Source organism: Odocoileus virginianus, chromosome 16 (assembly GCF_023699985.2).
Source record: "Odocoileus virginianus isolate 20LAN1187 ecotype Illinois chromosome 16, Ovbor_1.2, whole genome shotgun sequence".
Classification (NCBI taxonomy): domain Eukaryota; kingdom Metazoa; phylum Chordata; class Mammalia; order Artiodactyla; family Cervidae; genus Odocoileus; species Odocoileus virginianus.
The window spans coordinates 54,017,338-54,030,525 of NC_069689.1; the positions used below are offsets into that span (position 1 = coordinate 54,017,338).

Consider the following 13,188-nt stretch of genomic DNA (forward strand, 5'->3'; position numbering starts at 1 on the left):
TTTTGCATTATAATGCAGCCTTGATGATAGCACTTCTCAGGAAAGCCTGCCAGGCTGTCTCAGCATCAAGAGGCAAAAGGGGAGTGTAACTGGCAGCGTGTGGGGAAAATATTGCTAGGAATGTACTTCTGGGTGCAATTTACTTTGATACTGTTCTCTGAAGTATCAAAATTGGGTTGATACTGTTCTCTGAAGTATCAAAATTGGGTCTTCATCTTTGACAAAGGAAAGTATACATTCTCAAGCTGAACCATATCAGGGGTAACAAATGTATGCCTTTGGGAAGAAAGTATTGTTGTGGAAAGAACAGGCTTTGCAGGCAGATCTGGGTCCAAGGCACTTACTAGCATTTTGATCTTCGTTGTTGTTCAGCCACTAAGTCATGTCCGACTCTTTGCGAACCTGTGAACAGTAGCACATCAGGCCTTCCTGTGCTTCACTATCTCCCTGAGTCTGCTGGGACCTGTGTCCATTGAGTCAGTGATACTATGGAAACCATCTCATCCTCTTCCACCCCCTTCTTTTGCCTTCAGTCTTACCCAGCCTCGGAGTCTTTTCTAATGAGCTGGCTTTTTGCATCAGCTGGTCAAAGGGTTGGAGCTTCAGCTTCAGTGTCAATACTTCCAATGGATATTCAGGGTTGATTTCCTTTGGGAAATTGGGAATAGGATTGACTGGTTTGATCTCCTTGCTGTCCAAGGGACTCTCAAGAGTCTTCCCTAGCACCACAATTTGAAAGCATCAGTTCTTGGCTCTCAGCCTTCATTATGGTCCCACTCTCACATCTGTACATGACTACTGGAAAAACCATAGCTTTGACTATATGGACCTTTGTCGGCAAAGTTAGGTCTCTGCTTTTTGATATACTGTCTAGGTTTGTCATAGCTTTTCCTCTAAGAAGTGAGTGCCTTTTAATTTCATGGCTTCAGTGATTTTGGGTCTATGGCATCTAAATGACAATTCTTCCCACCTTTCACTCATTCTCCTCTCTCTCCCTTCTCTTCTAGAAATCATTATCGCCAGAGAACAGCCATAACCGGGGCAGCTTCTGGGAAGTGCTATTACACGCTCACCTTTACCATCACCTTCCCGCATGCCGAAGATGCCTGCTATCTGGCTTACCACTATCCCTACACCTACAGTGCCCTCATGGTAAGTTCCTCTGTCAGCCCTGTCCGGGTTGGAATGAAGGGGCTCTTTGAGGCTTTCCTGGAAACCTTCAGGAAACCCTGATATCCTGGTGGGGAACTTCAGGCATCCAAGGGAGCCAGGGATTTTTGTTTCTGGCTCGGGGGCTTTCCATCTGTCCTGTTTCCTTCCTTGGACAGAGCGCAGGGCTGAGGTCATGACCAGTGACATTGAATGGCCCCAGTGGCGTATATCGTGTTCTTCATCTGCAGGTTGAGTGTGGGATGCGAGGGGCAGGGGGCACTTTTTAGGGGCTTTACCTTTAAAAAGCCCTTAATATACATTGTTGCAGGAGGACAAATGGCTGAAGATTAAAATTCATTTTACCAAGGCCAAAACCAAAGCAAAGAACATCTTTGCTTCCAGAATGAACTTCTGGAAGCAAAGAAAAAGTTTGAAAATTTTCTCAGCTAAACAAATTCGATCATGGGTGTTGTACATCCTCATGTGATTTTTTTCGTCTTGTCATATTTTGAGGCAGCAAAACTGATATTCTACTTTTGTTTCATGCCTACAAGAAGTAAAAAGTTCACAAATATAACTTTAAAAAGTACTCCCAGTCTAAATAAAATTAACTAAAATTTCATTGCAATTCTGAAAGGTTCTTTCCTTTTATTTTAGAAATGCAAGTATACTAAATAAATATAGGAAGGTTGGAATCATGATTTAATAAATATCTATTAGTTTACCCTAAAAAAAATAAAAAGAAAACTCTCAAGTTAAACAAGGAGAATGAGATTGGAGTGAGATTATAAGCTGAAATGGGCTAACACCATGCAGGTCAGCTGAGATGCCAATTTAAGGACATGGATGCATTGAGAGGAGTGAAGCAGAGAGTGAGGGGCTGAAGCTTGGAAAAATGCCCTGAGGTCACCTTGCAGCCACTTTAGCATTTCTAGTGATTTCCTCTGCCATGGACTAGAAGGATCCAGGGTGGACAATTAGGGTAGAAGAATAAAACATTGAATCACTGCAAATAAAGATCAGGATCTTTTTACAAGAGGAATGTAGTGTCAACCAGTCCAAACTTGAAGTTATCATTCAGATATCTTATCAGGCCTTACACGGGGCTTGTCAGACCAATCTGTGCAAATAGCTTAAACCATGCAGTTTCTTGCCATTTGAAAAAGTTGGCAAACCATCCCTCTCCCCAAGCTATTTCATGGATATCCTGTGGATTCATGAGCTAAAGTATCTAATAAAGTACTTCCATCCTCTGTGTTAATGCAAAATGTTATTAGCATATTTATAATAATATGTGTATATGCAAATATATATCACTTATCCTGAAGGATAAGCATTTTCATTGCAAGCCTGTGATAAGGATTTGGAAAAGATGATAACTGAGAACACCTTTTCCTTCCAAAGAAATATTCAAGTGTAAATGCAATGTGTTTTCTCCATTGAGAAGGCATACCTTAAACCACTCAGCTAACTGCTTCATAAAAGTACATCTGCCCTTCTCTCCATATGCTGGCTTGCCTAAAGAGAGATTTTTTACTGTTTCCCAGATTGTAAAAGATACACAACTAGTATTATTTGTGGATTGCACTTAGAGATCTCAAGAACTTAATCCAAGAAATGTGCATCACCAGCTTTGCTATAACAAGTCTTGTTTGTTTTAAAACATGCTTGTTGCCTTGAGGGCCTCAGAACAGGCAAGATTCATGATCTCCTTCAACAGCTGTTCTTACTGTCTCTTCTATGAAACCCTGCATGTTGAAAAGTCTACTGGTGAAGGGGGTTCCTTTTTAAAGACAGGTTTGATTTTTCTGTTGGAAAATGGTCTGTGGGTCCAGGTCACTGTTCTTTTTACGTGTTAGAATATCTTTGTCCTACAGACTTAGAGAATGGACTTGTGAACTCAGGGGGAAGGAGCGGGTGGGATGATTTGAGAGATTAGTATTGACATATATACACTACCATGTATAAAATAGGTAGCCAGTGAGAAGCCGCTGTATAGCACAGGGAGCTCGGCCTGGTGCTCTGTGATGATCTAAGGGCTGGGACGAAGGAGTGGAGGGAGGCTCAATAGGGAGGGGATATATGTGTGTGTGTATATATATGTGTTCAGTTCAGTTCAGTCGCGCAGTCGTGTCCGACTCTTTGAGACCCCATGAACCGCAGCACGCCAGGCCTCCCTGTCCATCACCAACTCCCAGAGTCCACCCAAACCCATGTCCATTGTGTCGGTGATGCCATGCAACCATCTCATCCTCCTCTGTCATCCCCTTCTCCTCCTGCCCTCAATCTTTCCCAGCATCAGGGTCCTTTCAAATGAGTCAGCTCTTTGCATCAGGTGGCCAAAGTATTGGAGTTTCAGCTTCAACATCAGTCCTTCCAATGAACACTCAGGACTGATCTCCTTTAGGATGGACTGGCTGGATCTCCTTGCTGTCCAAGAGACTCTCAAGAGTCTTCTCCAACACCACAGTTCAAAAGCATCAATTCTTCAGCACTCAGTTTTCTTTATAGTCCAACTCTCACATCCATACATGACCACTGGAAAAACCATAACCTTGACCAGACGGACCTTTGTTCGAAAAAGTAATGTCTCTGCTTTTCAATATGCTGTCTAGGTTGGTCATAACCTTCCTTCCAAGAAGTAAGCATCTTTTAATTTCATGGCTGCTGTCACCATCTGCAGTGATTTTGGAGCCCCCCAAAATAAAGTCAACCACTGTCTCCACTGTTTCCCCATCTATTTGCCATAAAGGGATGGGACGGGATGCCATGATCTTAGTTTTCTAATGTTGAACTTTAACCAACTTTTCACTCTCCTTATATGAGAGAGAGAGAGAGAGAGAGAGAGAGAGAGAGCTGATTGATTCACGTTGTTGTACAACAGAAAGTAACACAAAATAGTAAAGCAATTATAGTCCAATTAAGAAAAAAAAAGATTACCTTTGACCCTGTGGAAAAGCTCAGTGGCAGCTAGTATAAAACTTTAGAATTCTAAAGGGTTTGGGAAATTGTTTAGCTCACATTTATCATTCATAGAGGCAAAATCTGAAGCCTAGAAGTCCCACATTTAGCTAGTGACCAGAGAACTGATTATTGGCCTTTGAGGTCTATTCCTATCTGATGGAGACTCTGAGGGTCCTTCAGCTGACCTTGGCTGCATCTGGCTTCTTAATTTGAATTTTAGATCGGAATTAGCTTGTATGCACTTAGCAAAGACCCATCAAAGCTTCTTGGAATAAGAATGCGATCATGTTTGGGAAACAGCACTGTTCTCAGCTGAACCACATCCATAGCACTCAACGTTACAGACAAAAATTGTGGGTTGATGACTTGAGCTCAATCATCGGAGTTTGTGTAATCATACAACTTGATGTACATGTGCACCTATAAAAGTGAGCCGCCATTGTAGTAGGTGCTGTATGTCGTAGCTTTTGTCTCAAGTCTTAAGTTTACAGTCAACAATTAGTAATAGTTTAGGAGCCACTGAGGTCAAGCTGGGGATAATTTCGTATTGATGGGGGACAAAAACTCAAGATCTTGGAAGATGGTCTCATCTTCCATTAACTGATCTCTGTGAGAAGAAGAGAAAGGTCTTGTTCATTGATGCTTATTGGCTTGTTATTTAGCTTATTGACTGAATCGCTTCCCATGAGGGAAGTTTGAGGAGAGTTAATGAGAAAAAGAGACAGGAAAAAGGATAGCTTTTTATCCTTTTAAATGAGTAGAACAGAGTAAGAAAGACAATTTGTTACTTGAAGTGAAAAACGTATATACTTGATTTTAGGTTTTATGTTTCCAATAATGCATGGACTTTGTCCTGTTCAGGTTTAAGACAGTAATTGACTCTGTGACTTCTTTTAAAGAGCTCTTTCTCCCATCATGGACAGAATGAGTTCATTTTGTAATGCACACTAGTCATTTTTATTTTTGGACATGTCCTAAGGAGAAACAGTTTTCTTCCAACAGTTCAGTGATAAATTATATGTGGATGATACCCCAAGAGTGGAATTAGCTGTATTTTACTTGGGGGTTATGCTGAGGGGTGGAAAATATATTTCTATGTGGAATTCGCAATTGGTAAATCTCTTGTAATATGGATTATGCTTAACAATTATAGACATTTTTAAAGCAGGGTACATGTATGTTGAATGTTTTTCAACGTGAACCTTAAAAATTTTATTATTCTCTTATAATGAGAGAATTAGTATTTATTGGGTTCTTTCAAATTGATGTCTTCCAGATGCTTGTCAGGAATTCTGTTGGATAATCATCCAAATTATAGTATTAAAATAATGCTAAAAGAAAGAAATACAATATTATTGCCATTACAAAGCCAGCAAAAGACCTGTTTAATCATCCATCTCAAGCTTTCTCAATAATTGTAATGATTGTTAATGTGTTGTTTGCAATACTTGTTGAAGTATTTGGTTCATATTCTGGATTGCCCGTAGGTAGCCAGGAGTATTGGGATCCCAAGAGAGTTTCTGATGGACATTTTAGAGAGTAAGAAAGTGGAATCTCACTGAGAACTTATAACAATATGAGTTGGCAAGAGAGAAAAAAAAAAGTGATCAGAAATAGGGTGGATGTGTTGGGAGAGCTTGTGGCTTTTAAAGAGTAGAATAGAGTTTTTCACCAGACATATATACTCCCTGAGCTAGTAACCATCAGCAGGTAACCTGCTGAGGTCAAATGAAGTCTTTTATGGGAATTTTAAGGGAGTAGCCGATGAAGCTTTATCTTTAGAGATAAAATGGAAGATAGTGTAGTAGGAAGTAGAAGGGAAGGGATAGGGAGAGAGGGAGGGAGAAAGAAAGCGTTGAGAATTAGGATGCCATATTTACAACATCTTATAAAGAGCTCACATTTAAAACATGTCAAATGGGAAGTATTGACTTACATGTGGTAGATCAAAGATGCAGTGAGTGAGTCATAAATCAGTGTTGTCATTTAATCAATCGACAGACACCTATTTTTGTATGGGCCAAAAGAAAGGACAGACATCAGTAAAGGGTCCTGATGTTGAGGAATTAAACACGAAAGGCTGTTCTGAAGGAGCTGAGGTGTGCATAGGTGGTGAAGTCATTGACCACAGGGACCCCTGAATTCCAGGGTTTTGAGCACAATGGAAGAGCAAGCTTTGGAGTCAGAGTGGCCTGGATTGGGGTCTGAGCTCTGTCTTCTTGCAGTGTAGTCATGGGCTAGCTATTTAACTTTTCTCAGCCTCAGTTTTCTCACCTGTGAATTGGAACCACTGAAGTGGTTCTTCTATGGGTTATCAAAAACATGTATATTATCTAGGGTGAAACATATCACCAGCCCAGGTTGGAAGCATTAGACAAGTGCTCGGGCCTGGTGCACTGGGAAGACCCAGAGGGATGGGGTGGAGAGGGAGGTGGGAGGGGGGACCAGGATGGGGAATACATGTAAGTCCATGGCTAATTCATTTCAATGTATGACAAAAACCACTGCAATGATGTAAAGTAATTAGCCTCCAACTAATAAAAATAAGTGGAAAAAAAAAAGATTACATGACTTGATACATGGCAAGTGTCGGCCAAGTATCTACCACTAGTAAACAGTATTAGATAGTGACCTTAGAGCATTTATTCTCTTTTTTTTGTGATGATGGGTGATCATCTTCTCCGTTGAACTCATTGAAAGAGACCCCTTCCACAATATATAATAAAATTAAAATTATGTTTTGTTAACAAAATCCCAGTAAAGGACCAAAAAGAAACAAATACAGAATCTACTGATAGTTTTCTTAGGGTAGTGGATTATAATTATTTTTTATTTACTCTCTTATCCAATCTGGAGTAGGAAATGGCAAGCCACTCCAGTATTCTTGCCCGGAAAATTCCATGGACAGAGGAGCCTAGTGGGCTAAGTCCATGGGGTTGCCAAAGACTTGAACACAGCTGAGCACTGCAGAACAGCAGCTCTTATCCAAACCATCAGCAATATAACTTTATCTATTTTTAACAGAAAAGGATATTAAAATCACCTTTTCTTTATTATCAGCAAATCTGTGAATACACATCTAGAGACGAATCACTTCCATCAGTCTCAAAGTGAATCTGTTTCACTTAGAGAAAGTGGTATTGGCAGACGGGGGCAGTTTGAGAAAGCTCATTAGAACCTAGTTACAGCATGTTCTGTTGCCTTTTGTTTAACATAAAGGTGTCTTTTGTTCTTCTCTTGTGATGAGAAGGATTCGATTCTCTGATGCATATATCTAAGTGGCAACTGAAAGCTAGTCAGTACACAAGTAACGTAGGCCATCTTTTTAGGAGTGAGCTTTATTCTGAATTAGGGGGTGGGAGATACAGCTGTTTGGGGCTAACAATGAGATATGAATGGTTTTTGAGTGCGTAGTGCTTCTTACTTCATTAGTAGCCATCAGCAGGGTAGCCTGCTGAGGTTGAGTGAAGTCTTTATGGAAGTTTTAAGGGAGTAGCTGGCAAAACAAAGTGGGCAGAAGATGCCTGCTGAGAGGCAACCATGAGGCTGCAGACTAAGTTATCAGCCTGATATCTTTCCTGGGTAGGGAGGATTTTCCTTAAAGAAGACAACCTCTCTGGAGGTTTCCATAATTGCCTTGAACTCTTTCCCATTTTCACAAAGAACCCACTCCTGTGGCTTCCATGGGGCTGCTGTTGCAGTTGTTTGTTGGTACATGCATTCAGAAGCCCTGCTCTCTCATCAGTGATGCCAACAATAGTTAATTAGGCATGGCCTCGCTGGACCTGAGATGGGACTGTTTACCTGAGACTCATTTCCAGGAGAATGACACAAAGCCATTTTTTTGCGAAAGGAAAACCAACAGCAGTTTATAATTGGTTTACTTCTGGAAGACTTCTGTGTGACTGGAGCTTGAATAATGCACTGAGCACAGAGGTGCTGCATGTTCCATGCCAGGTGGAATGGTCAAAGGGACAAAGGGATCATTGAGGGACACAGGGAGATGACTGCATGAGCAATTACAGAAAATGGGCTTAAGCTAAAAGTTGTTAGGCATTTGTTGAGTTGTAATATTAGGAATCATGAAAAATGTTATAGTGAAAAAATTAACACAGAACTCATAGGAGATGAACACTTTTAAACTTTGCTTCCTTCATTAAGGTGACAGTGTTTTAAAGGATAGTGTACATGAACACAGAATACTTTCTTTTTTTTTTTATCCTTTTTTCTCCTGTATCTAATTGTGTTTGATGACTTCTGTATGCAACCTGCTTACAAACCTTATTTCAGTATCTAATTTATAAAGTCTAGATTTTATTTTGTTTCCCCAATTTTTAAGGCAGAAGGAGAAGAGGGCAACAGAGGATGAGATGATTGGATGACATCATCAATTTAACGGACGTGAGTTTGAGCAAACTCTGGAAGACAGTGAAGGACAGGGAAGCCTGGAGTGCTGCAGTCCATGGGTTCACAAAGAGTCAGACATGACTGAGTGACTGATCAACAACAACCCAAAGATTTGGCAAGAAGAGCTATGGCCTGTTTGTATTGAGTTGGCCAAAAGGTTCATTCAGGTTCTTCTGTAAGATCTTATGGAAAACCTGAAAGAAGTTTTTGGCCAGCCTAATAACTTTGTGATATCATAGAAATGATGGCCAGTACTTTTCTGGAGAAGGGTCTCTATTTCTCCCCCATCACTCCCACACGTCAAGAATCCTTGTAGCCATAATAAATGTGAAACAAATAGCTTTGATGGCAAGAACAAGGCAACAGACAAAAACAAAGCAAAAACCATCAAAGAAACAATTCAGCAGACAGTGTTTCCCAGAACGCATGCTGCAACACTCCAGGGTCCCGAAATCTTTAAAGGAAAAGCGTTCAAGGGTCACATAACTTCTTGAAGCCCTACTGGCTAGTTTCTCTTCTAAGAGTTTGTAATGCATATTTGTGTGTTAAAGAGTCAGAACAGTTCTTCAGTAGTGAAAATGTTTTCATTTAGTTTAGCTCACCATGCCCCAGGTACTTTGGATCTCCCCCTCTCCACACCCCAGCATTTAGTAACATCCTGCTGATTACATTTTGGAAAATGTTTTAGGAAAAGGTATAGATTTCCAAGTTTGGGGGCCTGGAATCTTGATGGTAGTTGTGAGGTAGAGTTCAACTCAGCTGAGATTTCAATAATAATACTGGGACAACTTTCACCCAGATATGTGTGAAAGTGATTAAAATAATTTGTTTATGATCACAGACTATTGCTAAATCCAGGTTGATATTGACTCTTTAGGAAGGTGCTGAAATGTCCTTTTACCAGGGTGGCTGAGATGTGGCTGACATTCTGATGGGGTCATTTTTGTTCCTGTCTGTGGCTTTTCTCCTGGGTTGGCAAACGGACACTTCGTTGATCAGGGCTTTAATTGCACTGATTTAATATTGACTTTCTTTTTAATATATGAATTTCTTCTCTAGGAGGATTTTTTTTTTTAATTCCTGAAAGGGTTAGTTGCTTGCTTGTGTCTGACTCTTTGCAACCCTATGGACTGTCACCTGCCAGGCTCCTCTGTCCATGGGATTCCAGGCAAGAATACTGGAGTGGGTAGCCATTCCTTTCTCTGGGGGAGCTTCCCAACTAAGGGATAGGACCTGGGTCTCCTGCATTGCAGACAGATTCTTTACTGTCTAAACCATCAGAGAATTTCTTAATAATTTTATATTTGCTGTTTTTAAAACCATTTTTACTTAAGTCTCATTTCATCTAATTGTTAGAAAATGTGGTTTGTACAATTTCTGCTTTTAAAAAAAATTTAGTGAATTTTTTGTAGTCTTGCATGTGATTAATTTTATTACAGTTCCATGAATGTTTGAGAAAAAAGTAAAGGATGCTGTCTATAAAGACAGTTTGACATGTATCTATGAAAAACAATATTGTTCAAATACTCTATCATTTTTTTTGCAATTGATATATTCAATGCTGATGTATTGTTATAAAGTCTCCCACTCCTAGTACAGTGTTTTCCCTTTTTGCCATTTTGCCGTTGTATATTTCAGTTCTGCATTATTTGATTCTTGAGATTTATGAGTCATATATGTTCTTTGTGAATCATGCCCTTTATCAAAATAAGATTTTTAAATCCCATTTAATGCACTTTTCTCGAATATGACTGTCATATATTACTGATGCCAGGCCCACTTTAATTTATGTTTGCTTATCCACTTAGTTTCCATATTTCTCTTTTAAAATATTTTAGTTGAGTCAAATAGAATAAAATTTAGGAATGTTTTTCATACGCATCATGGGTCTTTTTTCCCCTTCTCTTTTAAAGTTCCTTTTATATACAATAGGAAGTGGGATTCTGAAAAGCTAATCTGAAAGTTTCTGTCATGTAATAATGCTGTTTAGCCTATTTATACTTAAAACAATTTTCTGTGTTGAGTCTGTCGTTTTGGTTTTGTACCTTCCATGCCTCATTGCTTTTCTTTCTTTCTCTCTCTCTGCCTCGTCCCGTCCATCCCTTCCTCCCTCCCTCTTCCTTTCTTTTTTCCTTTTTTCCTTCCCTCCCTCCCTCTCTTCTTTCCCTCATTTCTTCCTTTCTCTCTTTCTCTCTTTCTTTCTTTCTGTTTTGTGCAACATGAAGTGACCATGTTTTCTTTGATTATTTTTCCTACAGTGTTTAAATTCTGCTAGTGTTTCCCTTTCAGTTCTTAAAAAAATTAAATATACATGTATCCATGAATAATAACTGCTGAAATTGAGTGTTTCCTGTATGACAGACACTTCTCACACACAGTAAATGACTAAATTATAGCAACCACTGAACGACATTTTATATACACTTTACAGAGAAAACTGAGTCACAAAGAGGTTAAAGATAGAATTTACACGATTTTTCTAGAATCCACAACCAAATTTAGAACCCAGGCTGTTCGATTCAAAGCCTGCATAGTTAGTCATCTTGCTATACTGCCTTTCCATTTTTAAGAATTTAGTAATAATACCATATCCATGCAAGTTGAAAAGTGAATATTTTGTTTTACTTTATACTTCACTTACACACTTCTTTTTAATTTCATTTTAGAACCAGATGACGAAATTAACATTTGATGATATGTTTCTCCCTAAAGAACTATTTTTTATGTTTGTATTATGTAGTAGCTGTGTTTTCCAATAATCATCTAAATGAACCTTGTTTAAGTGGACTGTCCTTTTCTATCACTCCTTAGTTTGAATTTGGGCAGCTAAAATTTGTCTTCAAGTTATTATAAGGATGAGGTGATATGTTCTCTGAGCTCTTGCATAGCTGAGCATATATGAGAAGAACTTTGTGAGTAAAAACTTGGCTGGTTATAGGTTTGCTATACATTGTACTTTCAAGCACTAAGCAGTACTCCATTTCCTCTGACATTTAGCACTGTAGAAGGAATTTGACACAAGAATAACTTTTTGCATATATATGTGTGTGTATATATATATATATATATTTACATGAATAGGGTTACCTCTACACACACACACACTTTTAAAAATAACTTTAATTGAGTGGTGCAACCCCCATTCTGCTCAACAAGGAGCAATGATGTTGGGTTTAGATTAGTGATCGAACAGGTAAGTCTAGGCTTTACCTGGAACCAAATGAATGCACCCTAGAGAGAGGCAAGCAATAGCACAGCACGTGTGGAAGGGCCTCTGTGGAAGTCTGGACTCTCAGGCACAGCTTTCTGGGCCTGAGTCAGTCTTTGCCAGAGAAGTGTGTGGTCATGAGAGATGAAGCCTCAGCTTAGAAGAGCCGTCAGTTCTGGGTTTAATTCAGCTTTCGTCCTGAGCTGTTTACACAGGGCCTTTGTAGCTAGTGTGTGCACAGTGTGTCTATGTGTGCACCATGAACTAGCCTCCTTGTCTCTAAGGGGTGTGAGACCACCTCCCACTCCCCATTGGAGGTGCTTCACAACAATACCTGGTATTCATCCTCACTTGACAAACGATAGGAAGATTGAAGCACAAAAGCTTGGTCAGATACATGGGCCTTAGGTGAATTCTCTTTTTGAGCCTGAGGTAGCCATGGTCCTTACAATTCCTTTTCTTAGTATTGTGTCAAATGCTGGCTCTCAGAATTACCACCTGTTTCTGAGACAGACCGAAGATATTGCTTACCTTGGTGTGGTAGACAGAATACTGCCCCCAGCCCAAGATGTTCACTTTCTAATCCCTGAAACCTTTAAGGATGCTGCTTTATGTGGCACAAAGGACTTTGTAGATGTGATTAAGTTAAACCTTTTGAGATGGGGAGATTATGTCAGACTATTACATTGGGTCCAATGTAATCACAAGGGTCCTTAACCGTGAACCACTAAGACAGAAGAGTCCGGGTCAGAAAAGGAGATTTGCCCATGGAAACCAAGGTAGGAATGCTGTGATTGCTTCCTTTGACTGTAGCAGAGGACACCATGGGCCAAAGAATGTAGCTGCCCTCCAGAAGCTAGAAAAGGCAAGGAAGTTACTTTCGAGAACTTCCATGAGGAGTGCAGTCTTGCCAACACCTTGATTTTTGCACAGCAAAACCCATTTTGGGCTTTTGACCTCCAGCACTGTAATACAATAAATTTGTGTTTTCTCCAATCAGTAAATTTGTGGTAATTTGTTGCAGAAGTGATAGGAAACTAACATATTTGATAAGGGAGAATGTGACAGGAGTCTTGATAGTGTCTCAAAGGAGGAAGGGCAAACCTGGGGTATTTATAAAGATTTCAAAGTTTTGTTAAGTTCAGGTATTTTAATGTAGGGCTTGATTAACATTGGGTAAAGATCATGATATAATGGTTTAAGCCTGGTGGACGCTGTAAGGCAAGAATCTTGAGGAGAGGGTTGTCAAGTCTTACTTGCAGTATGCTGTATCTTCACTGCGTCATCGTCATCTTTTGTTGTGGCTCATGGATTCTCTAGTTATGGCCCACAGGTTTAGTTGCTCTGTGGCATGTAGGATCTTAGTTCCCAGACCAGGGAGAGGACCTGTGTCCCCTGCATTGCCAGGCAGATTCTTAACCACTGGACCACCAGGGAAGTCCCCAGTTGATATTTTC

General features: G+C 39.8%; 1 protein-coding gene across 1 annotated transcript in view; it reads left to right on the forward strand.

Annotated features, from left to right (window-relative positions):
- Positions 1 to 13,188, forward strand: part of AGBL1 (AGBL carboxypeptidase 1) — a 595,368-nt gene that overhangs the window by 128,517 nt on the left and 453,663 nt on the right. Inside the window, exon 15 of the mRNA XM_070477529.1 lies at positions 1,008 to 1,152. Within this exon, the coding sequence (XP_070333630.1) occupies positions 1,008 to 1,152 (145 nt within the window). The remainder of the gene's footprint in view (positions 1 to 1,007; positions 1,153 to 13,188) is intronic.